Source organism: Cucurbita moschata, unplaced genomic scaffold (assembly GCF_002738365.1).
Source record: "Cucurbita moschata cultivar Rifu unplaced genomic scaffold, Cmos_1.0 Cmo_Scf00008, whole genome shotgun sequence".
In the NCBI taxonomy this organism is placed as follows: Eukaryota; Viridiplantae; Streptophyta; class Magnoliopsida; order Cucurbitales; family Cucurbitaceae; genus Cucurbita; species Cucurbita moschata.
This window is the reverse complement of record NW_019268524.1, coordinates 4,932,054-4,954,262: the sequence shown is the minus strand read 5'-3', so window position 1 is coordinate 4,954,262 and position 22,209 is coordinate 4,932,054. Positions and strand designations below refer to the sequence as shown.

The 22,209-nt window shown below is 34.8% G+C and overlaps 3 protein-coding genes and 1 long non-coding RNA gene across 5 annotated transcripts in view; 2 read left to right on the top strand and 2 right to left on the bottom strand.

Moving 5' to 3' along the window:
- The first annotated feature begins 3,667 nt into the window (after nt 1-3,667).
- LOC111446398 (tryptophan synthase beta chain 1) lies at nt 3,668-7,263 on the top strand. Its single transcript, XM_023085208.1, has 5 exons — nt 3,668-4,012; nt 4,749-5,105; nt 5,714-6,156; nt 6,269-6,363; nt 6,750-7,263. Exons 1-5 carry the CDS (start codon nt 3,668-3,670, stop codon nt 6,923-6,925), a joined length of 1,416 nt encoding a protein of 471 aa, XP_022940976.1. The 3' UTR covers nt 6,926-7,263.
- Nucleotides 7,264-8,364: 1,101 nt separating this feature from the next.
- Nucleotides 8,365-11,779, bottom strand: LOC111446485 (glucose-6-phosphate/phosphate translocator 2, chloroplastic-like). Its single transcript, XM_023085320.1, has 5 exons — nt 10,733-11,779; nt 10,169-10,394; nt 9,735-9,957; nt 9,027-9,240; nt 8,365-8,737 (listed from the first exon to the last, which is right to left on the bottom strand). Exons 1-5 carry the CDS (start codon nt 11,246-11,248, stop codon nt 8,726-8,728), a joined length of 1,191 nt encoding a protein of 396 aa, XP_022941088.1. The 5' UTR covers nt 11,249-11,779; the 3' UTR covers nt 8,365-8,725.
- Nucleotides 11,780-14,889: 3,110 nt separating this feature from the next.
- Nucleotides 14,890-18,760, bottom strand: LOC111445929. 2 transcript variants are annotated; one of them, XR_002710948.1, is made up of 2 exons: nt 18,574-18,760; nt 14,890-15,118 (listed from the first exon to the last, which is right to left on the bottom strand). It is a non-coding gene; the product is annotated as an uncharacterized LOC111445929 (long non-coding RNA). The 2 variants fall into 2 exon arrangements; XR_002710949.1 differs by having other exon boundaries at nt 14,890-15,074.
- A 1,010-nt stretch (nt 18,761-19,770) lies between these two features.
- The window catches only part of LOC111446773 (AP-5 complex subunit zeta-1-like), a 7,297-nt gene continuing 4,858 nt past the window's right edge, over nt 19,771-22,209 (top strand). Inside the window, exons 1-3 of the mRNA XM_023085723.1 lie at nt 19,771-19,942; nt 20,160-20,300; nt 21,441-21,532. Of these exons, the coding sequence (XP_022941491.1) occupies nt 19,832-19,942; nt 20,160-20,300; nt 21,441-21,532 (344 nt within the window). The 5' untranslated portion in view covers nt 19,771-19,831. The remainder of the gene's footprint in view (nt 19,943-20,159; nt 20,301-21,440; nt 21,533-22,209) is intronic.

Below are 22,209 nucleotides of genomic sequence, written 5' to 3'. Positions count from 1 at the left end.
TGGACTGGAGCATTGGGTACGAGAACCAGATATTCCATTCTTTATGTAAACTCGACAAGGATTATTCGATACCCTGGTAAAAGTACTAACTTTTTTCATAATATCGTACCCGTATATTTCTCGGCTATTTTTTTAGATATTATCTTTCTTTTAAATACATTTATCCATTTTTATTATAATCATGTATTAAATTAGCTCAATTAATTATTACTAATAGACTTAAATTAATTCTCGTGTGTAGCTTATCAATTTCTACTCTAAACTAGCTTACAATTTTTTAAATTAATGAAAATCGAATAAAAAAAAATCTCTTTAAAAATTTACTAATTTAATATAATTTAATATATTTGATTAATTTATTCCATAAAAATTATAGCTCTTCGTTATCAATTAATTTTTTAGATTAAATTGAATCCAAATATAAAGGCTAAATTAAAATTTTAAAATTATATAAATTAAATTTAAATAAATTTATAAACGGTTTTTGCAACAAAAAAAAATTATTAGACAAAATTATATTTTAGGGAAGTCGTTAATTTAAATAAATTTAAATTTTATTTTTAATCAAATTTCTAAAATATTTATTACGTAATAATTCAAAAGTTTTAAGAGACTAATTTTTTATTTTAATAAATAAAATTAAAAAAATGCCTAAAATTTACATAATCTATTGGCCAGTCCACAGCTTAAAATTGGTCAAAATTCAACCACGTAGGCAGCAGCTTTTATCATACAAATTTGGTCCAAATTCAGCCACGTAGGCAGCAGTCTTCAACCACGTAGGCAGCCGCTTTTATTATACAAATTGCTGACTGTAATGGGTCCCACTGCTAAAACCACCCACTTACCTAAATGATAAATGTTGAAAGTTCGTATATAGAAAGAATAATAAATGAAAGAGCCGTAAATAGAAAGATATTTATGATAAAAGACAAATATCTAAATATTTGCCTATAATATGGACTCCCATCCAAAATAGTAATTACTTATTATTTTTCAGTTACTAATGTAGAGTTGTCTTAGCTGATCTGGCTTGAAGTCTGATAAGTTCGAACCTTTTCTGAAAGAGTAATATGAACTATGCATGCTCTGTGGGCTCTACATGTGTTGTGTTTTGTGATTGTTTGACGTGTATTATGTTATGTTATGAGTTGTACCACAAAATAATTATGTTACGTATGGATCTTGTTGTGAAATCGATGTTGTATGATACATGAAACCTCTGTATATTATGAGAAACTGTTGAGTCACGTATGTTATTCATGAAAGTTATGTTTATGAAAAGAATGAATATATGACTTGCATCATACGTATATGTCATGGTTTAAAGTTATGAGAACTTCATGCACGTGTACATCAGGATACTTCCCTAGTAGGATTAGTATGAACGTTGTACACTATGATATTATGCCTGCAACTTTCCCCCGTGGATTTTTCGGGCGTGTGAGTGGGTTGAAGGCTAGGTCTAGGGGTACGCATAAGAGTCTGCCTGTAGGTCCATGTACACGTGCATGAGTCGTGTGTAGAGAAGTATTACGCATTCAATTTGGCTCGGATCAGAAAGGCGAGACTAAGACCGTGATGTTTTGTGAAAGGATATGTCTCAATATGATTGCATTTCCAGACTATTTTTAAATACTCAAACCACGTGCTACTTCTTTTTAAAAGTAAAGGTAAAACGCCTTTATGTAGATAACGATGTTGTTGTAGCCCTTAAATCCATGACATCGTTTACGCGTATATGTTTTTAAATGGATTTCTATACCTATTAGATCTGTAAATGTAGTAGCAAATTTATTTAAAAATAACTTAATAAAGATTTTCTTTTTACTAGCTAAAGTCCAAAGTTTAAATTTTCATACCTCACATTAATTATTACTCTGTAATAAAATTGAATAGTGATCCCTAATAAGCATTAAAATTTATGGTCGAGGGAATACCTTAACAATTTAAACTTAATAAATTCTCGAAGAATCTAGAAGAGCGGATCATGAATTTTTAAAAGTTTTAGAAAGCGTTACGAGCATCTTTACAACTAAACGAGACAAATTATATATATATATATATATATATATATATATATATATATATATATATATATGGGTTTATTTAGAGCAAATGTAATTATTTTATTTTCCAAGAATTTAAATTTTGTAGCTAAATTTGATATTTCTAAGCCTTAAACGACGTCGTTTATAAACGGACAAGAAATAAGACAAAGATGCAGACAATAATAAAAGAAAATTGACAACCACAAAAAACAAGAAACAAAACTGTATTATTTTTTTTGTATTTAGCCCCTTATATTATTTTTAATTTTTTTTATCTTTCTTTTTAAATATATTATTTTAACAATAAATAAAATAAAAGACTTAATACTATTGATTTTCTATAAAAAAAATATTACTTTAAATAATTGAATTATGATTAAATTGATTTTTAATATAATTTAAGGAACGAAAAACTTATACCTGAGTATAATTTAAACGAGGTCGATACTCTCGATGTAAAAATAATTTTTTTTATTAATTTACTTAATAGAGTTCCGATGAAGCTTTTATCATAGACTTAAATTTTAAATGCCAATAATTTAATGAGCTAAATTAGATAAAAATATTTAAAAATTGCACTGCTCAAAATTATTTTAGAAAAATAAAAATAGTAAACTAAATTACATCACTAAATTAATAAAATATTTTTTATTTGTCTCCAAAATATTATTAAACTTTTAAGTTTTTTTTTATAATAATATATGAAAAAACTTTTGAAAAAAATTAAAAAGAGATTTAAAAATTTAAAATATACCGAATTAATTTGAAATAAAAATCATTAATATTTTGTTTTTATTTTTGAAAGTTAATGAATATATTTGAAATATGATGAGTAATGTTGGATTAAAGTCTCACGTTCGCTAATTTAGGGAATGATTATGCATTTATAATCAAGAATACTCTCTTCATTCGTATGAGGTCTTTTGAGAAACCCAAAGCAAAAGCCATGAGAGCTTATGCTAAAAGTGGACAATATCATACCATTGTGGAGAGTCGTGTTTGTTTAACATGGTATCAGAGTCAGACACCGGACGATGTGTCAGCCTTCTCGTTATTCTCCAAAGGGGGTAGACACGAGGCAGTGTGCCAGTGAGGACGTTGGGCCCAAAGGGAGGTGGATTTGGGGGCAGTCCCACATTAATTGGAGGAAGGAAAGAGTACCGGACGATGTGTCAGCCTTCTCGCTGTTTTTCGAAGGGGGCAGACACAAGGCGGTGTGCCAGTAAGGACGCTGGGCCCAAAGGGGTGGATTTGGGGATGGTCCCACATCGATTGGAGGAAGGAAAGAGTGCCAGTGAGGACGTTAGACCTCGAAGGTGGGTGGATTGTGATGTCCCATATTGGTTGGGGAGGAGAACAATTGTGGGTTCGTCTAACGAGTAAGAATATTTTTTAATTAAAAAAATTTGTAGATAATTTTAAAGTTTTTAAAAGGTTATTAATGAAATTTTAAAAGCTTAAAAATATTTTTTAAATAATTAAAAAAAGGTAAAAATTATATATTTTTGGGACAAAATTCCCGTACTATAAATTCTTGGAAAAACCTAACGAAGTAAAAATATAAAAACACAAATCTCTCATTCTTTCTTTCTCTCTCGCCCTCTTTCCCTCTAGAAATGGTTGCCTCTGTGGAGCTTAGCTGCAAAATCCTCACCATTCCGCCGTCATCTTCTCATTCAAATTCCAAGATTTCTTCTTCTTTCTCTCGATTTCCGGTTCATTCCCGGCGATTTTTGCTCAATTCATCTCCGGTTTTCCGGTCGTGTGCCGTCACCTGCACTTTGACTAGGGAGACGTCTCTAGCAATGGAGGACAATAAAACCCAGAGTCTGGGGCAGAGACCCGATTCCTTTGGGCGTTTTGGGCGTTTTGGGGGGAAGTATGTGCCGGAGACCCTAATGCATGCTCTTTCCGAGCTCGAAACCGCTTTCCATTCTCTTTCTGGAGACCAAGAATTTCAGGTTTTGGGGAATTTTGTTTTGATTTGATTTGTGAACCGTATTCTTTTTTAAGATTATTTGTTTTACTTGTTATGATGGGTGAAGTCTTGTTTAGTGATTTTTTGTGTTTGGTTTTACTTAACCAATTGATTGTTGTTTGAGGATTTTGAATCTCATGAATGCTTATTTGATGAATGGGTTTAAGTGATAATGATTTCATAATTGATTGCTTTTTCTGGGATGGAGTTCATTGGACTCTATTTGTTGCTTGAGGGATAATTGATGAAATGGAGTTTATTCGTCTGTGGATTGAGAATCTTGTAAGTGCTTGTTGTTTGAGTTTAGTTGAATTCGTGTTTGGTAGATCTGAATGAAAATGATTCTTCAATTAACTAATATTTTCTGGGAATGAAATGTATTTATTGACAAACAGGAGGTTGCTTCTACGTAGTGTGGGTTTTAGAATCAATGTGGATTTTGACAAGGAAAAAGGGAACAATGTGCTCGAAGATTAGCATGATTCTTTCTTAACTATTGTGTTGATTTATGTTTAACTCTTTGATAAACTTAAGGAATTGGAACTTTTCGTTGTGAAGAACTTTTTCATGTCAAATCATCACGTATGTGGATATTATTTTGGAAGAGAAGGCTTAGAGATAGTTATTAATTCCATGTTTAGAAACTCAGTAGTTTTTTTTAATAGGATGTCTAACAAAAGATTATTTATTCTTTTTTACCTTCTCTTTTTGATCATCAGAAAGAGCTGGATGGTATTTTGAGAGACTACGTCGGGAGAGCGAGCCCTCTATACTTTGCAGAGAGGTTGACTGAGCACTATAGACGTCCCAATGGCGAGGGGCCTCATATTTTCTTGAAGAGAGAAGATCTTAACCACACAGGGGCTCACAAGATTAATAACGCCGTTGCTCAAGCTTTGCTTGCTAAGCGTTTGGGAAAGAAACGGATTATAGCTGAAACAGGTGCAGGTCAGCATGGTGTTGCAACTGCTACAGTTTGTGCTAGGTTTGGACTAGAATGTATCATCTACATGGGCGCACAAGACATGGAAAGACAAGCTCTCAATGTGTTCAGAATGCGGCTTCTTGGGGCCGAGGTTTGTCCGTTACAATTTTTGTTGTTTTTTTCCATTATTAATTTGCAGCCTTTGATTTGGAGGACTCTGATTTCATCATCGAAACTGTTATGATCAATTTGCACCTTCAAAACTGTGAATATTGTAGTTCTGTTGAAGAATTAAGGTCCTCGAGACGTCTGTGTCCCGTGCCTATTTTGTATCCCTCTAGTTTTTCTCTGATTTCATTGCTTGTTATCACTCCCTTAACCAATGAATCAAACTTTCCCCGACTCACATCCTTAGTATGAATTTGATTTGAAGTGCATCTAATTTAGTCGAGGAAGCTGTGCGGCATGTACCGTAATTTGTTGCCTAAGCTTTCCATCATTGTTGGTAGAGAAAGTTTTGCAACATGGTGACAATGTTTATATTTTTTCCAAGACTTTTCATGACGTTTAGCATTAAAAGGTCTACCCTAACAACGAACCCACATTCGAACCCATCCAGGGTGCCTGTTGAAGCCTCATATACTTGTAGTACTGCCTCATCGGATTTAAATAACTTCTCTTTCTTGTTTGGTCGACAGTCCTTGGCTCTTTACATCTGAAAATGATCAATCAAATTATAAATTAATGCTTCTCTTGCAGGTTAGGCCAGTTCATTCTGGTACTGCTACACTGAAAGATGCTACTTCAGAAGCTATAAGGGATTGGGTGACTAATGTAGAGACTACCCATTATATCTTGGGATCTGTTGCTGGGCCCCATCCATATCCCATGATGGTTAGAGATTTTCATGCAGTGATTGGTAAAGAAACAAGAAAACAGGCTTTGGAGAAGTGGGGAGGGAAGCCTGATGTTCTAGTGGCCTGTGTTGGAGGAGGTTCGAACGCTATGGGACTATTTCATGAGTTTGTTAATGACGAAGATGTTAGGTTGGTTGGTGTCGAGGCTGCAGGTTTTGGCGTGGATAGTGGTAAGCATGCAGCAACTCTGACCAAAGGGGAAATCGGAGTTCTACATGGAGCCATGAGTTATTTACTACAGGATGACGATGGACAAATAATTGAACCTCATTCGATCAGTGCAGGGTAGGGGATATACGCAATCTTCTCGCAATCTTCTCACTATGAGGAGGTTAGCCTTTTGTTCCAGCTTGCTCCTTTCTAGTTTAATGCATGTTTTCTTCTTTGTCGTCTGCAGTTTGGATTACCCTGGGGTTGGACCAGAGCATAGTTATTTGAAAGATGCAGGTCGTGCCGAGTACTACAGTGTCACTGATGACGAAGCACTGGAAGGTACTGGATTGCCATTATTCGTTTCTGGGTATTTTTTTTTGTTAGATATGTCACCCATATATTGTAAAGTTCGCCTTTTATTCTTGAAACTACACTATGCCTTTAGATAAACGTATCGATACTCATCAATTACAATCACTTTTCTCTGCTCTGTTCAATATGTTTCTTTCTTTTCGGGCTCAGTTTTGTGAACCGTGGTTCGGCATATGCTCAAGACCAAATATCTTGGTTCATTTTAAGGTTTTTCTGATGAGAAATTATCTGTTCTTTCATAAAGTTTCCAATAACATTTGTGCCAATATGTCAACGGTTGTCAATCTCGCTTTCGACTATTGTTCTCCTGATCATTAGAGATATTAAATTCACAATCTGGCTTGTGACTGCAGCATTCAAGAGATTGTCACGGTTGGAGGGCATAATCCCAGCTCTGGAGACATCTCATGCTCTGGCTTATCTCGAGAAGCTGTGCCCGACCCTAGCGGACGGAACAAAGGTCGTGCTTAACTGCAGTGGCAGAGGTGATAAGGATGTTCACACAGCGATCAAGTATTTGCAAGTTTGATATATAACAATGTTGCTGCCAGTAGTAGCAAAACTAAAGGTTATCCATCATCTTCCTTTCTTGGTAGAAGCTTAAGTCTTAATTGAGTTGCTTTCCAATATGAGATCTGAGCTTGAAGACAATAAAGCATACCTTAAATGCCGTAGTTTCCATACAAGTTTGGATTTAGATACAGATTCTGGCAAAAGAAAACAAATCCGAGAGCTCTTGTGAGGATATATATATAGATTTTACTATTTCTGGATCTTATTAGACACTTGCCTATGCAGTTTTAATAAACACTAGTCTGTGTTTGTGTTTGGATCACTATGCTGTATAAAGATTGTGCTTTGTTATGATCCTCATCTACACTGACATGTTTGATCTCTTGATGTTTGAACTTGGTTTCTAGTTGGTCTTTGTCGTTCAAAATTAGGCGAGCTTCGGAAAAAATAGGAGTAAATAAAGTAAGAAATTAGGATAAAGACAGTTGCAGCGGATGATCGAGATTATTCTGAAGAAAGCTTGAGGGCACTGTTCCTAACAGCTCTTGCACATGATCTTTTCACTCCGCTTCCTTATTTCACTTATGCCTTAGGACAACCTATTTTATGGGTTTCTTAGGCTGTCGTTAGCTTGTGCCGTAAGTTGTTGGGTTAAGTTCCGCAACGAGCGCAACCCTCGTGTTCAGTTGCCAACCGTTGAGGTTGGAACCTTGAGCAGACTGCCGGTGATAACTCAGAGGAAGGTGAGGATGACGTCAAGTCATCATGCCCCTTATGTCTTGGGCGACATGTGCTACAATGGCCGGGAAAGGGTTGTGATCCAAGAGGGTGAGCTAACTCTAAAAACCCATCCTTAGGGCCGAAGAAACAATATCACTCGATCATTATTAAATAATCTTTTTCTACCTGTGAGGATCTTAATCCCAACAGAGCACCTTTTACTTCTAATAGGCCATGAACTAGATCAAAATCATTCTCAACAACGAGTCCATAAGTGATCCCATTTTTTTCATCCGGCATTCGAATGGTATGTTGCAACTCGCTTGCATGAAGTGAGAATCACTAGTAATCGCCGGTCAACCATATGACAGTGAATTCGTTCCCGAGCCTTGTACACATTGCCTGTCACACTATGAGAGCTGGCCATGCCCAAAGAGCTCTTTCTTTTCGGATCTTGCTTTTTACCCTCTAACATTACAAGTCTACTTTGTTTTATCTAATATTTTAACCAAAATCTTTCATAGACCGAGCGAGTAACAACAACAACGTTAGAATGAGTCATGCAACAAATAACTGATACTAAAATAACCAAGTCGTCGTAAGACTAAGCTACCTAAATATCGAGCTCGAAAAGGGGCACAGCCAAGGCTAATTATGAGATACACACCTGCAAGGCAGTGGGCAAGTGGAAGGGAATAATCCAAAGAAGATGCTTTGTGAACACAACACACCATGTGAATCTTTAAAGCAAAAGAAGAAATAACTTATGATTCATAATGAACTAAAAAGACAAGACAAGCAATTGTCTTGTCATTATTCTCTATTACAAACCATTTCCCCTCTCCCCTATCCATTCCCCTCCCCTCATCTTCTCCAACAAAATGCTTAATAATCCTAAACCCCTTATTCATATCTACACCAAAAAAAAAAAAGCTTCTTCTTGCGGTCTTATACGTTCCGAAACGAACCTCCTCTTTGGCTCTCTCTTTCCCTTTATTCATTTTATTTTCTCGCCTCGAAGGTAATATGAGACACACACCACCCTCTTCGATACGCTATCGTAAACCTAAGTCCGTGGTTCTTTCCTTTTCTCTCCTCATTGCTTTGCCTGCAAACACACGAAACCATTTGGTCAGTCAGCTCATTGTGGCATACTCCACAGCTTTGATGCAGATGAAAAGAATCGATCAAAGATTTCCGAGAAGTTTAAGCGAACACAAACGTCCAGTTCGATAAATTATACGTTCTAATATCTTCTTTTCGTGAACACAAAAACCTTATCTTATCCTAACACAATAAGTATGGACCAATCCATTATCTTCAAGCCCCAAACTATTTTATGATGAACTCATAGATTTACCAAGGAAGAGTAATCAAGGAGGAGCAAACCGACTCACCTGCGAGTATATAAAGGTTCCGAGAATCGCAATGGCAGCTCCGAGAGCATTCACTGGCTGCACAGGCGTGTGGAAGATGATGATGGAAGAAACGATGACAGATATACGTTTCATGGTGTTTCCGACGCTGAACGTCAAGGGAGAAATCTCGTCCAAGGACATGTAAGACACTTGGTTATAGAGATGGTAGAATATACTTTGTGCTGCTACCCACCTATATTTCATTCAATTACAAAATTAAGTAAACAGAAGACAATCAAAACAATAACATCATGCAATACAACAAAAAATAAGCATTAAGTTAATACTCGAGAAACCAAGACGAGAATCGATCATGTCAAGAACATCATGAAACTCGCTAAGGAGTCGAAAAATTGCCAAGCTTATCATGAAACTCGCAAGTAGTGGTCTCTGGTTTAATCTAGTTAGGTATTCAACAAATTATTGTTCGAACTACCATCAGGACGTTCCCGTGCACGAAATTGACAAAGAACTAAACCACATAAGCAAGACATTCCCAGAATTAATCAGTATGGTTTCCTTTGATCAAGAACAGCTCAATCATATCATTCTAATATATTACTTTAACCAAATCGAAGATTCATCGTACGGGCAATTAGATATGGAGAAAATATGAACAAATTAGATCAACTGTTAGTGCATAACTTCCCGAACGACGACAACGAATAAATAAGTAAACCGAATTACCAAACAAAATGAGGTCCGATTTGAGATATGGCTGTTTTCCATCCAGCAGCCCATAACTGAGGCCCCTCCACAGCAAATGCAAATGGTGTAAGGATTAGCAAAGATAAAATCGATAAACATGCATAGTAGTTCATCCCGCTAACGGATTTTCCCTTCATGCCCCTCTTCGAAAATATGTTACGGAATACGAATGCCAAGTTCGATATCATGGCACCCATGAAACCTGAAGGGATCAAACCATAAGAACAAAATTACACAACTCCAAGGAAAGAAAGCAGCCCAAACGATGAAACATTCGAAACACGATTATATGCGTTTGATACAAACTCAAACTTCAAGCACGAGTGCGTTGTTAATGTGATATTAGATATCAAACTTACTAAAACTACACATAACAAGTATACTTTTGATAATGAGATGTTGAATTTTGTTACCCGTCATGTTAAAGTTGAGCTCAGTCACAGCAGCAAGAGCGCATCCACCGATAATTGGGAGGAGCGACAAGTAGACAGGAAGCGGGAAGGTCTCGCCCAACAAGAACCTCGAAACCAATACACTAAAAGCAGGTTCACCACTCTTGATGATGTGAGTGAATGAAACAGCAACCTTTGACATACTCACGGTCGCTGCAACATGTCCAATTGTATGGGCAATAGCAACCTTAAAACAAACAACAACAACAACATCAACATCGACAGATACAAACGTTATGATTATCGAAAACAAACAACTCAGAAGAATCTCAACTATGGTAGATATGTTCTTCCATTGTAATTGCTTTGTTATACAGATAATTTCAACTATGGTAGATATGTTCTTCCATTGTAATTGCCTTGTTTATCTAAATCTTCTTGTCCTCAGCCAAGAAATGATATCCAGGGGCTGAGAGATTAACTCATTCAAACATCACAACATAACAAATAAGAAACTTCTATCCCTTTTGTCTTCTTTATCAAAGGTTTCACATCACAAACCAAACAAAACTTAGTTCAACTTACAGGGAACAAAGACTTCCAAAACTCCAAATCGGTTTTAGGCGCCTCTGCAATTCTTGTCATCCATGAGATCAACATGATCAGAGATCCAGCGGCGAGGGACAGAGTCGAAGTCAGCCATGGAAACGGGTAAGCGTTCAAAACCTTCTTGTTATAGATATTGAAAACCACGTTCAAAGCCCACCATAGAGCGAAGTATGATCCTATTTTCAACTTCTTAGCGGCCTCTGAAGGGGTCGGAGTCTGCGGCAACTCAAAGCTCGAATCGATCGGCTGCGATCGCTCAGCCTCGTAAGCTTCGCATTTGATCAAATTAGCTTTACGAACCCCCAGTGATCCAAATTTCTCAAGCGATGAAACATGTACAGGTTTATGAACAGAAACAGCGGAGTTTCGAGGTTTTTGTAGCGGAAGTGGAGGAAGAAACGAGGATCGCTGAGAGGGAACGGAGATTTTGGGCCGAATAACAACATCAGAGCAAATGATAGCCCTAGGAGATTGTTTCACCGCGCAGATCATGGTAGAAATCCAGATGGGTATCACGAATTTCCAATGAAAAACCCAACAAATCAACAATCGATCTTCTGGGTTCGATCAATAAGATGAACAAAACAAAGAAAAGGGTACAAAAACAAGAACTCAAAGATCACAGAAATCAAGAGCCGTCAAACGAACAGGTATTGCACAAATCTAAAAGAACAAAGAAGCAATGAAAGTAGAATCCAAGAAGCCCTTCAAAAAAGTGATAAAAACGGACGGACCCAGGAACAGGAACAAGCAAGAAAGTGGTGTTGAAGGGGAATATTATAAGGAGATGGAACAAAAACCAAATGGGAGGGCGAGAATGTTAAGGAGGGTGTGTGGAAATTAGTATTATTTGGAAAACCCACAAAAGAATCTGTTGTTTAAGAGCGATGAGGTGAGTGGGGGAGCTGAGAAATAGGTTAATCTGTGGGGAGTTCGTAAAGGGAGTTTGAATTTGAGAGAAGATCGCGGTAACCATGTGACTTTTCGGATCAATATTCATAGCAAAAAGGTGGTGGTTCATTTTTTTGTATTGGAAAGTAGCCATTGGAAAGCTTTGTTTTCTTATGATTCATCAAGGCTTGCCCCCACGTTGTTCCTTGCCCTCTTCTCCCTTGTTTGTTGCCTCCTTCACAAATTTTTTTTTACCAACCCAAAATTCATGTGATTCGGTAACCCAATCCAATTCGAAAATTTTCATAGCACAACCCAACTTTTTATTTTAGTTCGGTGGTTAAATTGGTAACCAACTCAACCCAATCTGAAAATTTCACAGCGCAACCCACCCGCTTTAAAAAAAATTATTCAAGAATCGAAGTGCTTTATAAAAATATTATAATTGAAATAGTCTGACCTTCACAAAGTTAGGTGTAGAGCTGATAAAGTAAAGAATCCTGAACTATTAGAAAATATATATATATAGTGATATAATAATGTTGCAATAATAAACATATTAGAATTTAGAATTATTGTCTGAACTTGACAAAATGAGAGAATCCTACCTATATTATCAGAATATATATATATAGTGATATAATAATGTTACAATAATAAATATATTAGAATTTAGAATTATTGTCTCATAATTGAAATAGTCGCGACAGTTAAAAGAATCGTAAACTATTAGAATATATATATATATATATATATATATATATATATATATATAAATTGTGATATAATAATGTTGTAACAAATGGATAATACTCGGGTATAAGTGTTTTAAGTTAGGACAAAATATCACTTTGACAAACCTATCATTAATGTAAATTTATTAGTTTTTATATATTTTTATTTGACTTGGGTGAATTCGAGGGTTTTGTCCCATGAACCCAAAATCGAACCGAGTCAATTCGGGTTCAGAAAAATGAACCCAAACCAACCCAAAAGGTTAATTCAACTCAACCCAACCCAATCCTTATAGTTCGGGTTGAGTTGGTTCGAGTTGTCGGGTTGAATGTACACCCTACTTGTTTGAATGCTCTAATCTCTCCTAACCCTAGATCAATTCGATATATTATTTTTTTTAAGGAATTTAAAAAAATTAAAAATATATATTGAAATTGAATTACAAATGAATAAATATTTTATGAACTAATATTTTATTTTTATTAAATAAATAATCCAGCTCAACCTAAATATTTTATATTTGGGTTACGTTGGGTTGAATTTGTTATTTAATCAGAATTATTTCGGTTGAATGATTTAGAATTTGAAAACGAAGTGATGTGTAAAAAGTGCGTATAGTTCATGATAATTGACATGTGCTTTTTTTTTTTCATGAAGTTTGAGCTTTAAATTCTCGTACTTTCATATTTGTTATACTAAAAGAATAGTGTCTTAATTGTTTAGTTATGTCACGTTGGTTCTACTTGATTTCGTTTAAGTCTACACCGGTTTTCACGATTTATATTAGCTTTTAAATCATTTATGTGAACGACTATTTTATCTCTAATGCCATTTGTCACAATAGTCTTCTTGCGATAGTAGGACAACGATTGTGCAGTACTTGTTCTAACCCAACGAACAAGTCAGCCATGAGAATTTCGGACTTTGCAGACAACTTAGGCATATGGTCGAGTCTCGAGTCACGTTTGAGAGAAATGTTTTAGAAAACGTGAGAGAGAAAATTATATCGAAAGCGATTTGAAAGAAAGTAATGCTGCAAGTTAAAAAACGATTAGACAATAACAATGACTTTGATAGTATATAATCAAAGTAGGGAATATGACAAATTAGTCAATACATATCTCTTTAATGGGTTCGATGTTCAAATCTCTCTCTATATATATATTTTTTAATTTCAATAAATTTTAATTTGTTTTGATTAATTTAAGTTAATTTTATAAAAATAAATTAGTTTTTATTAGTTTTATCGATATTTATTTTGGAAACATATCCGAGCATATTTATTGAATGGAAATTATTATTAATTTACCAAATTTTGGAAAGAAATAAAATAAATACATTCTTATTTTGCTTTCAATAAAATAAAAAAAATATTCAATAGGAGGATAGATCGTTTTTTATACTTTCGACTAAAAGTTAAAAGTTCGAACCTCTCAGTTGCCGTATGTGGTTGAATTCATGAAATAAATATCGTGACCTGAAATATGTGTCCTAACGTCCTTATATGAGCATATAATTAAGTGGTAGACGACAAAATAACAGTAATAATACTGAAAAAATGAAAAATCTTAAACATGAGTCAATTGGTCCAGATATTTATTACCATTTCAAGAGCATATAATTTCGTAAAATAAATACCATTATTTATTTCCATGGAACTTTTTTTTATTTATTTTTTATTTGGGTTTAGGAAATAACATTCCTATTTTTTTTTTAGTATTAACATTTTAAAAATATTTCAATGCAAAGTTAAAATATACATTAAAAGAAATTAAACAATGGTATTAGACTTTACATTTAAATTTTATTATTATTCTAACAATATCCTTACATAATTTATAAATTAATTTAATAATTTGTGTGTATATAACATTTTTTTTTTGTCTTCAATTATTTAATCTAATGTTTTTATCAATTCTATTTATATTAAGTTTATTTGTTATTTGTTTTTTTTTTATAAAAGATTTAAAACGAGGAGGAGGATTAGAGAGACCGTATCTATAAATTTTAAAAGATTCAAATCCACGTCCCACGTTATTATATTAAAAAAAAATTAAAAAAAATATTATTTTTAACTTTAACTTGAAAAAATTTTAAAAAATATATATAATTTTCAATACAATTTGAGTGCATATAACATATCTATCTTAAATAATTTAACCTTTATTTTTATCAATTTAGTTTATATTAATTGTATATGTTATTTTGTAAAACGGTTTTGATATTTTCATAAAAGATTTAGAATTAAATATTGATTTTGATTTTAACCTTATTTTAAAAGACTAAGAAAAAAAAAAACTTCAAGGTAAATGTAAAAAATCTTAAAACATATAGACCAAATGTTCCATTTTAAAATTTAAGAACTAAATAAAAACTATACTAAAAATTATATATCCAAACAAATATTTTTTTCAAAAAATTATTTTTAACCACTCATTTTCTTTTAGTTATGAGAGGGGTTGTAGAATTGAGTAACCTTAGGTCGTCCAAGATAGAAAGGAAGAGTGTCTTAGAAAGTATTAAGATGGATTCATAGAACAAAAGGAGTAGAAGCATTTGGAAACATCCTAACCACTTGAGGTTACTCAACTTAAGAAGCTTCCTTTACAAGATGATAACAAAAACTTTGGCTAATAGACTTGAAAGATACCTCGACTCCGTGATCTCCCCTGCAACTTTTGTGCCAAGCAAACTGATAACGGATGACGTTATGATTAGCTTTGACTGCATCATGCTCTAAATTTCAGAAGGAAAGGTAAAACAAGAAGTCATAGTAATAAGGATTGTGGTGTCCCATAAGTTTCAATTGGACTTATTATATGATTCAAGACCAAGAAGATTCAACAAGCGTTAAATTTTTGTTTACAAAATTGGATAGGCTCGATTCAAACTCTCTTTACGTGTTTAAGTTGACTTGGAGTGAGGGATGACCATTTAGAACTTTAGAAGTGGTACATTTGCAAGGTTGAACTGGAGCATGAGGTTACCATAAATAGGACTTGATTAATAATTTCTTTGAAAATTTTATCTATTATTACAATTTCATAACTTCTTGCAGTGGAAAGTTATCATATTTGTCAATCATGACAATAATGGTGTGTAAACATAAGATTATGAATGAATGAAATTAAGTTCGCAAATGGAGATTTTCACCCTTAGAAATTTGAACATCATCTTTACCCTGTCTAAGATTTCAAGTAATTTTTGTGATAGATTGCATGTCAGCCATTCAATGGAGTGACTCAATTTAGAACAAGTTCTAAATCTTGTTTTTAGATCTTTGATCTTAAAAGGTAATCTAAGTCAAGTATTGTCTATACGTTGATCCAAATTTTGTGATAGATTGCATGTCAGCCATTCAATCAAGTCTTGATCACGTTTGATTATGGAATGACTCAACTTAAAACAAGTTCTAAATCTTGTTTTTAGATCTTTGATCTTAAAAGGTAATCTAAGTCTAGTCTTATCTATACGTTGATCCGAATTTTGTATAGAAAGGTGTTACTTGCTAAACACAATGGAGATTAGCCAGACAACCTTATTGTACTAACACTAAGAGGTAGATACTACACAAAGATGGAGAGTTTCCAAAGGCCCATTTGGGGAATAATCCTTCCCTACAGGTGAGAAAGTGTCGTATGAGGAAGAGAATTGTTCCTAAGAGGTATTAAATGGAAAGTTGGGAATGGTAACCACGTTACCATTGATTAATACCCTTGGATTGCTATAATAGGTAGCTCAAATTCTTTTTGGATAAAGGAGGAGTTTCATGATATACTGGTGAATGTACTCCTGGACGATCTGTGTAGGTGGAACAAAAGCTTCGTAAGTGATTACTTTGTTAGCCTTGGTGAGGACATTCTAAACACCCACTAGGGAGGAAAAAGAGTAGTGATCAAGAAAATACGACACTTAGGTTTTGTAACAGTTCAACCTTACCGCTAGCAAATATTATCCGTTTTGGTCTGTTACGTATCGTTGTCAGTCTCACAGTTTTAAAACAAATATTTTAGGGAGAGGTTTCCACACCCTTATAAGAAATGTTTGGCAGATATTATCCACTTTGGCTCGTTATGCATTTCCATCAGCCTCATGATTTTAAAATGAATCTGTTAGGGAGAGGTTTCGACACCCTTATAAGAAATGCTTAATAGATATTGTCCACTTTGGCCCGTTACGTATCGTCGTCAACCTCACGGTTTTAAGACGAATCTGCTAGGGAGAGGTTTCCACGCCCTTGTAAGGAATGCTTCGTTCCCTTCTCCAATCGACATGGGATCTCACAATCCACCCCCTTAGGGACCAAGTGTCCTTGCTAGCATACCGCCTGATATCTGGCTCTGATATCATTTGTAATACCCAAAGCCCACCGCTAGCAGATATTGTCTATTTTAGTCCGTTACATATCGCCGTTAACCTCATGTTTTAAAACACGTATGCTAGGGAGAGGTTTCCACATCCAGGAATACTTCGTTCCTTTCTCCAACTGACGTGGGATCTCACAATCCACCCCCTTGATGGCCCAGTGTCCTCGCTGACACACAGTCCGATATCTTGCTCTGATACCATTTGTAACAGCCAAAGTCCACTGTTATCAGATATTGTCCGCTTTGATCAGTTACGTATCACCGTCAGCCTCACGGTTTTAAACCGCGTCTCCTAAGAAAAAGTTTCCACACCCCTATAAGGAATGTTTTGTTCCCCTCTCCAACCGAAGTGAGAACTCACAGATTCTCTTTGTAAAAAGCTCTATCACTTAACAACCTCATCAAACGACTCTACTCATGAATCATCTTCAGACTCCTTAGAGCCTAAAGAACAGTGGAGGATTATTTGGAAGTAGAAAGCTATTTCTAGAGCTAAAATTTGTCCGTGAAAAGTCATTAACAATTCAATCCCCACTAAAATAGATATTCAAAGAAGAGAGATTCAACACTAACACCCTTCGTTTGTTTTACAGGGATAAGGAGTCTAGCAGCCATGCCATTTGGATACGCAATTTTTCAACACTTATTCCTTGCTGATACATTTTTATGCTATTTTTAGGGAGAATTGGACTATTCAAGATGTGTGGAACATTATTTGGAGTATCTGGAACTATAGCAATCAAAGAAATCAAGCTACTCTTATCCTCAACAAATCAATCTAAGGCTAAAGATCAACACAGTAAGCAGATTCATTCTCAATGTGCAAGAAGATTCAGAACTACAGGAATCAAAGAAATCAAGCTACTCATTATACTCAACAGATCAATTTAAGGCTAAAGATCAACACAGTAAGCAGATTCATTCTCAATGTGCAAGAAGATTCAGAACTACAGGAATCAAAGAAATCAAGCTACTCATTATACTCAACAGATCAATTTAAGGCTAAAGATCAACACAGTAAGCAGATTCATTCTCAATGTGCAAGAAGATTCAGAACTATAGGAATCGAAGAAATCAAGCTACTCATTATCCTCAACAGATCAATTTAAGGCTAAAGATCAACACAGTAAGCAGATTCATTCTCAATGTGCAAGAAGATTCAGAACTATAGGAATCGAAGAAATCAAGCTACTCATTATCCTCAACAGATCAATTTAAGGCTAAAGATCAACACAGTAAGCAGATTCATTCTCAATGTGCAAGAAGATTCAGAACTATAGGAATCGAAGAAATCAAGCTACTCATTATCCTCAACAGATCAATTTAAGGCTAAAGATCAACACAGTAAGCAGATTCATTCTCAATGTGCAAGAAGATTCAGAACTATAGGAATCGAAGAAATCAAGCTACTCATTATACTCAACAGATCAATTTAAGGCTAAAGATCAACACAGTAAGCAGATTCATTCTCAATGTGCAAGAAGATTCAGAACTATAGGAATCGAAGAAATCAAGCTACTCATTATCCTCAACAGATCAATTTAAGGCTAAAGATCAACACAGTAAGCAGATTCATTCTCAATGTGCAAGAAGATTCAGAACTATAGGAATCGAAGAAATCAAGCTACTCATTATCCTCAACAGATCAATTTAAGGCTAAAGATCAACACAGTAAGCAGATTCATTCTCAATGTGCAAGAAGATTCAGAACTATAGGAGTCAAAGAAATCAAGCTACCGATTATCCTCAACAAATCAATTTAAGGCTAAAGATCAACACAGTAAGCAAATTCATTCTCAATGTGAAGAAGATTCAGAACCAAACCTAGTATCAACGAGATCAAAGAATCACGCGAGTCTGAGCAGGCGGAAGGCCCCTCCAGAAGAACACTGAAAATCAAATGTTGATGCTTATTGGATTGACGCGCAAAATCAATCGGGGAGAATGTGGGTGGATTGTTCGATACTCTTCGGGTTCTTTCATCTACGCTGGAGCCCGTTTCTGCAAAAGGACAATGACCTGATGTTAGAAGGGAAAACGACTATTGTATTGAAATAATTATGAACATTACAATAAATTAATTTTTTTTAACAACCTCACACCTCAATTACTAATCCAACCAACTCGAACCTTAGGTTGATCCAAAAATTTTTTTTAACCCAATCCGACACATGTACACGTCTATTATAGAGTGTAGTCCCATTCAATTTCTTCAAGATCCAACAACAGATTAATCGTCTATTGGTTAAAACGCCATTGATCTCGAACTTAATTTGAACTCGAACTTCTTCTCGAGTAGAGATGTCCATTTAATTTGCATAAAGACTCACTCTAGATTGAATGAGGAATGATAGGAAATAATGGTTTAAATGGGAGCCGAAAAGTGAGGAAAGATTTGAAAGAAAGTACCACTACACCCCGTATTGACCCGATATGAAATGGTAAAGGGAGTTTGGAACGGGCATGCAACCATAGGCAATACGCCCTGGACAAGCATGACCGTGACATCCTCCCCTACTCAATAGGTTGACATCCCTAACAACCAATTCGAACAAGCAAGACTGAGACATCTATCATGCGACCATAAGCAACATGCTTTGGACAAGCATGACCGTGACATCCTCCCCTACTCAATTGGTTGACATCCCTGATAACCGACTCAAAAAAGCAAGACTAAGATATTTGTCATGCGACCATAAGCAACATGCTTTGGACAAGCATGACCATGACATCCTCCCTGTCAACCGACTCAGACAAGCAAAACTAGGATATTTGTCATGGGACGAAGAAAGCTTCCAAACCTCGTCTTACCTCGTGGATATGTCTAGTTCGAACGAAGGAGACTATGTAAGAATAATAATGTAAATGTATGAAATTTATATACAAGCTTTATGGTTTATGGTTTATGTAATTATACATTTTAAAATTACGACTAAAAAAAAGGAATTAAACCCAAAAATAAAAAAATAAAAAAATAAAAAAAAATAAAAAGAAAAAACCAGAAAATATAAACAACGTCACAATTGCAGAGCATTCTTGCTATTTTTGATTTCTGAATTCTACCCGAATTTGATTCAGGAACATGGCGGATCGAGACCGAGATTGGGATTTTCATCTCAGAACATTATCCAACATTGCCAGAGATTCTAATGTCGCCAACGATCCCGCCTCCGATCCTAATGTTCTTCTATCAGTGAGTTTCGTTCTTGCTTTCTGTTTGCTTTCTTAGAAAATCATGGAGGATAATGTTTAGTCTCTGTAATGTGCTCTCTTACTATCTTGATTAACGCGAGCTAAACTTTATTGAATCATTCCATACGTGTTTGTGCATGTATTCTCTTTCATTCTTCGAGTCAATGTGTATTATATATTGTTAAACTTGACTGGCAATGTTATGGAATTTTCTTCAGGTTAGAAGGCTATATGAATTGTGCAAAGCTGAGAATTCTGAGGATTTGGTGGCTCGGGTTTATCCTCAGCTTAACAAGATTTTTCAGCGTTCGGTGTCGTCCTTGTCTCAATCTAGAACTTCTAATGGCCTCCTCTTACTGGTGTGTGTGTGTGTGTGTGTGTGTTTTTCTTGTTTGAAACCACTGTCGTGCGTTCTTTTCCTCATGAAATCTTATATCTGATTATTGTTTTATTTGTTTATCCCACGATATATTGAAGTGTATTTTATAATGGCTATGCAGTTGGTGATGACTAGGGTAGTGAGAAAGGAACTCATATATTAGAATGTAGGATTAGCGTTAAGATTTACATGTGTTGGTTCTTTGAACTGTTGTCTGATATTGGTGAACGATCGCAAAAAATGTATGGAATTGATCATGTAGGGCGATCTTGCTAATGCTCGTTCGTGTTGTTGAATATCTGTGATTGGATACGGGCATTAACTGGATTGATCTTGACTCAAAAAGTAAAATTTGGAATTCGATAGTTTGACTGCAAACTGTTTACCATCTCTTTTGTAACCGTTTTTTGTAATTTGTTTGCTGCAAACCCATTCTTTCAAAGAGATTCACACAGGTCTGTTTTGTCTGAAGTATGAAAACAAGCTTAGAAGTATTTGAAAGATTCTGGATTTGAGGATCATTGGGCAATGTTGCAATCGGGCATTCCTTTGTGCCAAGAACCATTGTAATACATGGTCAACTAGGAATGAAAAAGAGTTATATATATATATGTTTTGGCTTTTGCTGATTGTTTTGTATGGTTCTTGTGCTGAAGCTTTAGGTTCATTAAGTTCAAGGGCAAGTTATTTTTCAAGGAAATTGATGTAGTAGGTTTAGGGATGATAGTCTATTATGAGTTTATATAGTATATATTGATTATTTTGTCAGTGATTTACTTATGGTGCTAGGATGCTTGAAGAATGAACAAAAAAAGATATTCCCCATTTACTTGTCCAATTGTCTTGCAATTTCTTAGCCTTTAGCTTTTAAAGCAAAGGAAACTTGTGCAACTCAAGAGCAAACCTTGGTACTTGTATCTTTTTCATTGTACGTTCTTAGCTGATGTATGCTATTAAGTATAGGGTCATAAAGTATCCTCTACAATTCAATATCTTGATACTTGTAGATTATTTGTGCCACATATCTTTTACATTGTCCTCTAAGAATTAGATGCAAAGGTGTCGTTATGAATTATCTACAATTATCTTTTTTTTTTTTTTTTTTGCTCTTTTTTATCAGGCCATTCTTCAATTTTTCATTGATTTTGGTGAAGTAGTCTTACATGATGCTGATTCCAGTCTGAAGACCTTTTTCCGTTCATGTCTGAGTCGGTAAGCATCATAAAATCATGCCTTTTAACTACTTGATTTTTTTAATATTCATCAATATATTGGGTATTACAATTCATCGTTGCTCCATTCAAGTTTCTTTTTTGATTTTCAATTTAAAACTTAAAACTTTCATCTGAATTACTTGTGACAGTTAACTTATTTGATGTCAGTACTCGACTTTGAAATTAAGTAAGAGGCTTGGAAACCAAAAAGTAGTAAGTTTGCTTGTTGGATAAAATCACATTTGCTAAAGTGAGGGTTCTATCTTTTGAGGTGTAGAAGTTCCTCCCTTTTCACTATTTATTAGTGATCTCGAGAATAGGGCCCCAAAACTCTTACGACTTGTATTACCTCCTAGAGGAAGGTTTAGGAAGGCAGTTCGCTATAGACATTTGAGTGGTTACACATGAGTAACTTACCCTGGCTTCCAACAATACAGGAACCAGCTAGTACAAGTGCTAGCATACAAACAATTAACTACCCAATTATCTAAATCATATACGGATTACTTTTTGTTGTCACTTGTAAGTGCATCTTTGTATAGCTTACGCTTTTCACGAGGCTTGCACCCTCTTTGAACTTCTTTATCTCTTATTGGATGTTTTCGCTTTATGCAAAAGAGAAAAAAAAAAAAAAAAAAAAAAAAAAAAAAAAAAAAAAAAAAAAAAAAAAAAAAA

What these genes read in the sequence shown, in the direction of transcription:
- LOC111446398 (XM_023085208.1), top strand. Translation starts at nt 3,668, where the DNA reads ATGGTTGCCTCTGTGGAGCTTAGCTGCAAAATCCTCACCATTCCGCCG. An exon ending in TGCGGCTTCTTGGGGCCGAG is followed by an intron (nt 5,106 to 5,713) that starts GTTTGTCCGTTA and finishes CTTCTCTTGCAG; the next exon opens with GTTAGGCCAGTTCATTCTGG. An exon ending in CCTCATTCGATCAGTGCAGG is followed by an intron (nt 6,157 to 6,268) that starts GTAGGGGATATA and finishes TGTCGTCTGCAG; the next exon opens with TTTGGATTACCCTGGGGTTG.
- LOC111446485 (XM_023085320.1), bottom strand. Translation starts at nt 11,248, where the DNA reads ATGATCTGCGCGGTGAAACAATCTCCTAGGGCTATCATTTGCTCTGAT. An exon ending in GCTCAACTTTAACATGACGG is followed by an intron (nt 9,958 to 10,168) that starts GTAACAAAATTC and finishes TGATCCCTTCAG; the next exon opens with GTTTCATGGGTGCCATGATA. An exon ending in ATCGGACCTCATTTTGTTTG is followed by an intron (nt 9,241 to 9,734) that starts GTAATTCGGTTT and finishes AATGAAATATAG; the next exon opens with GTGGGTAGCAGCACAAAGTA.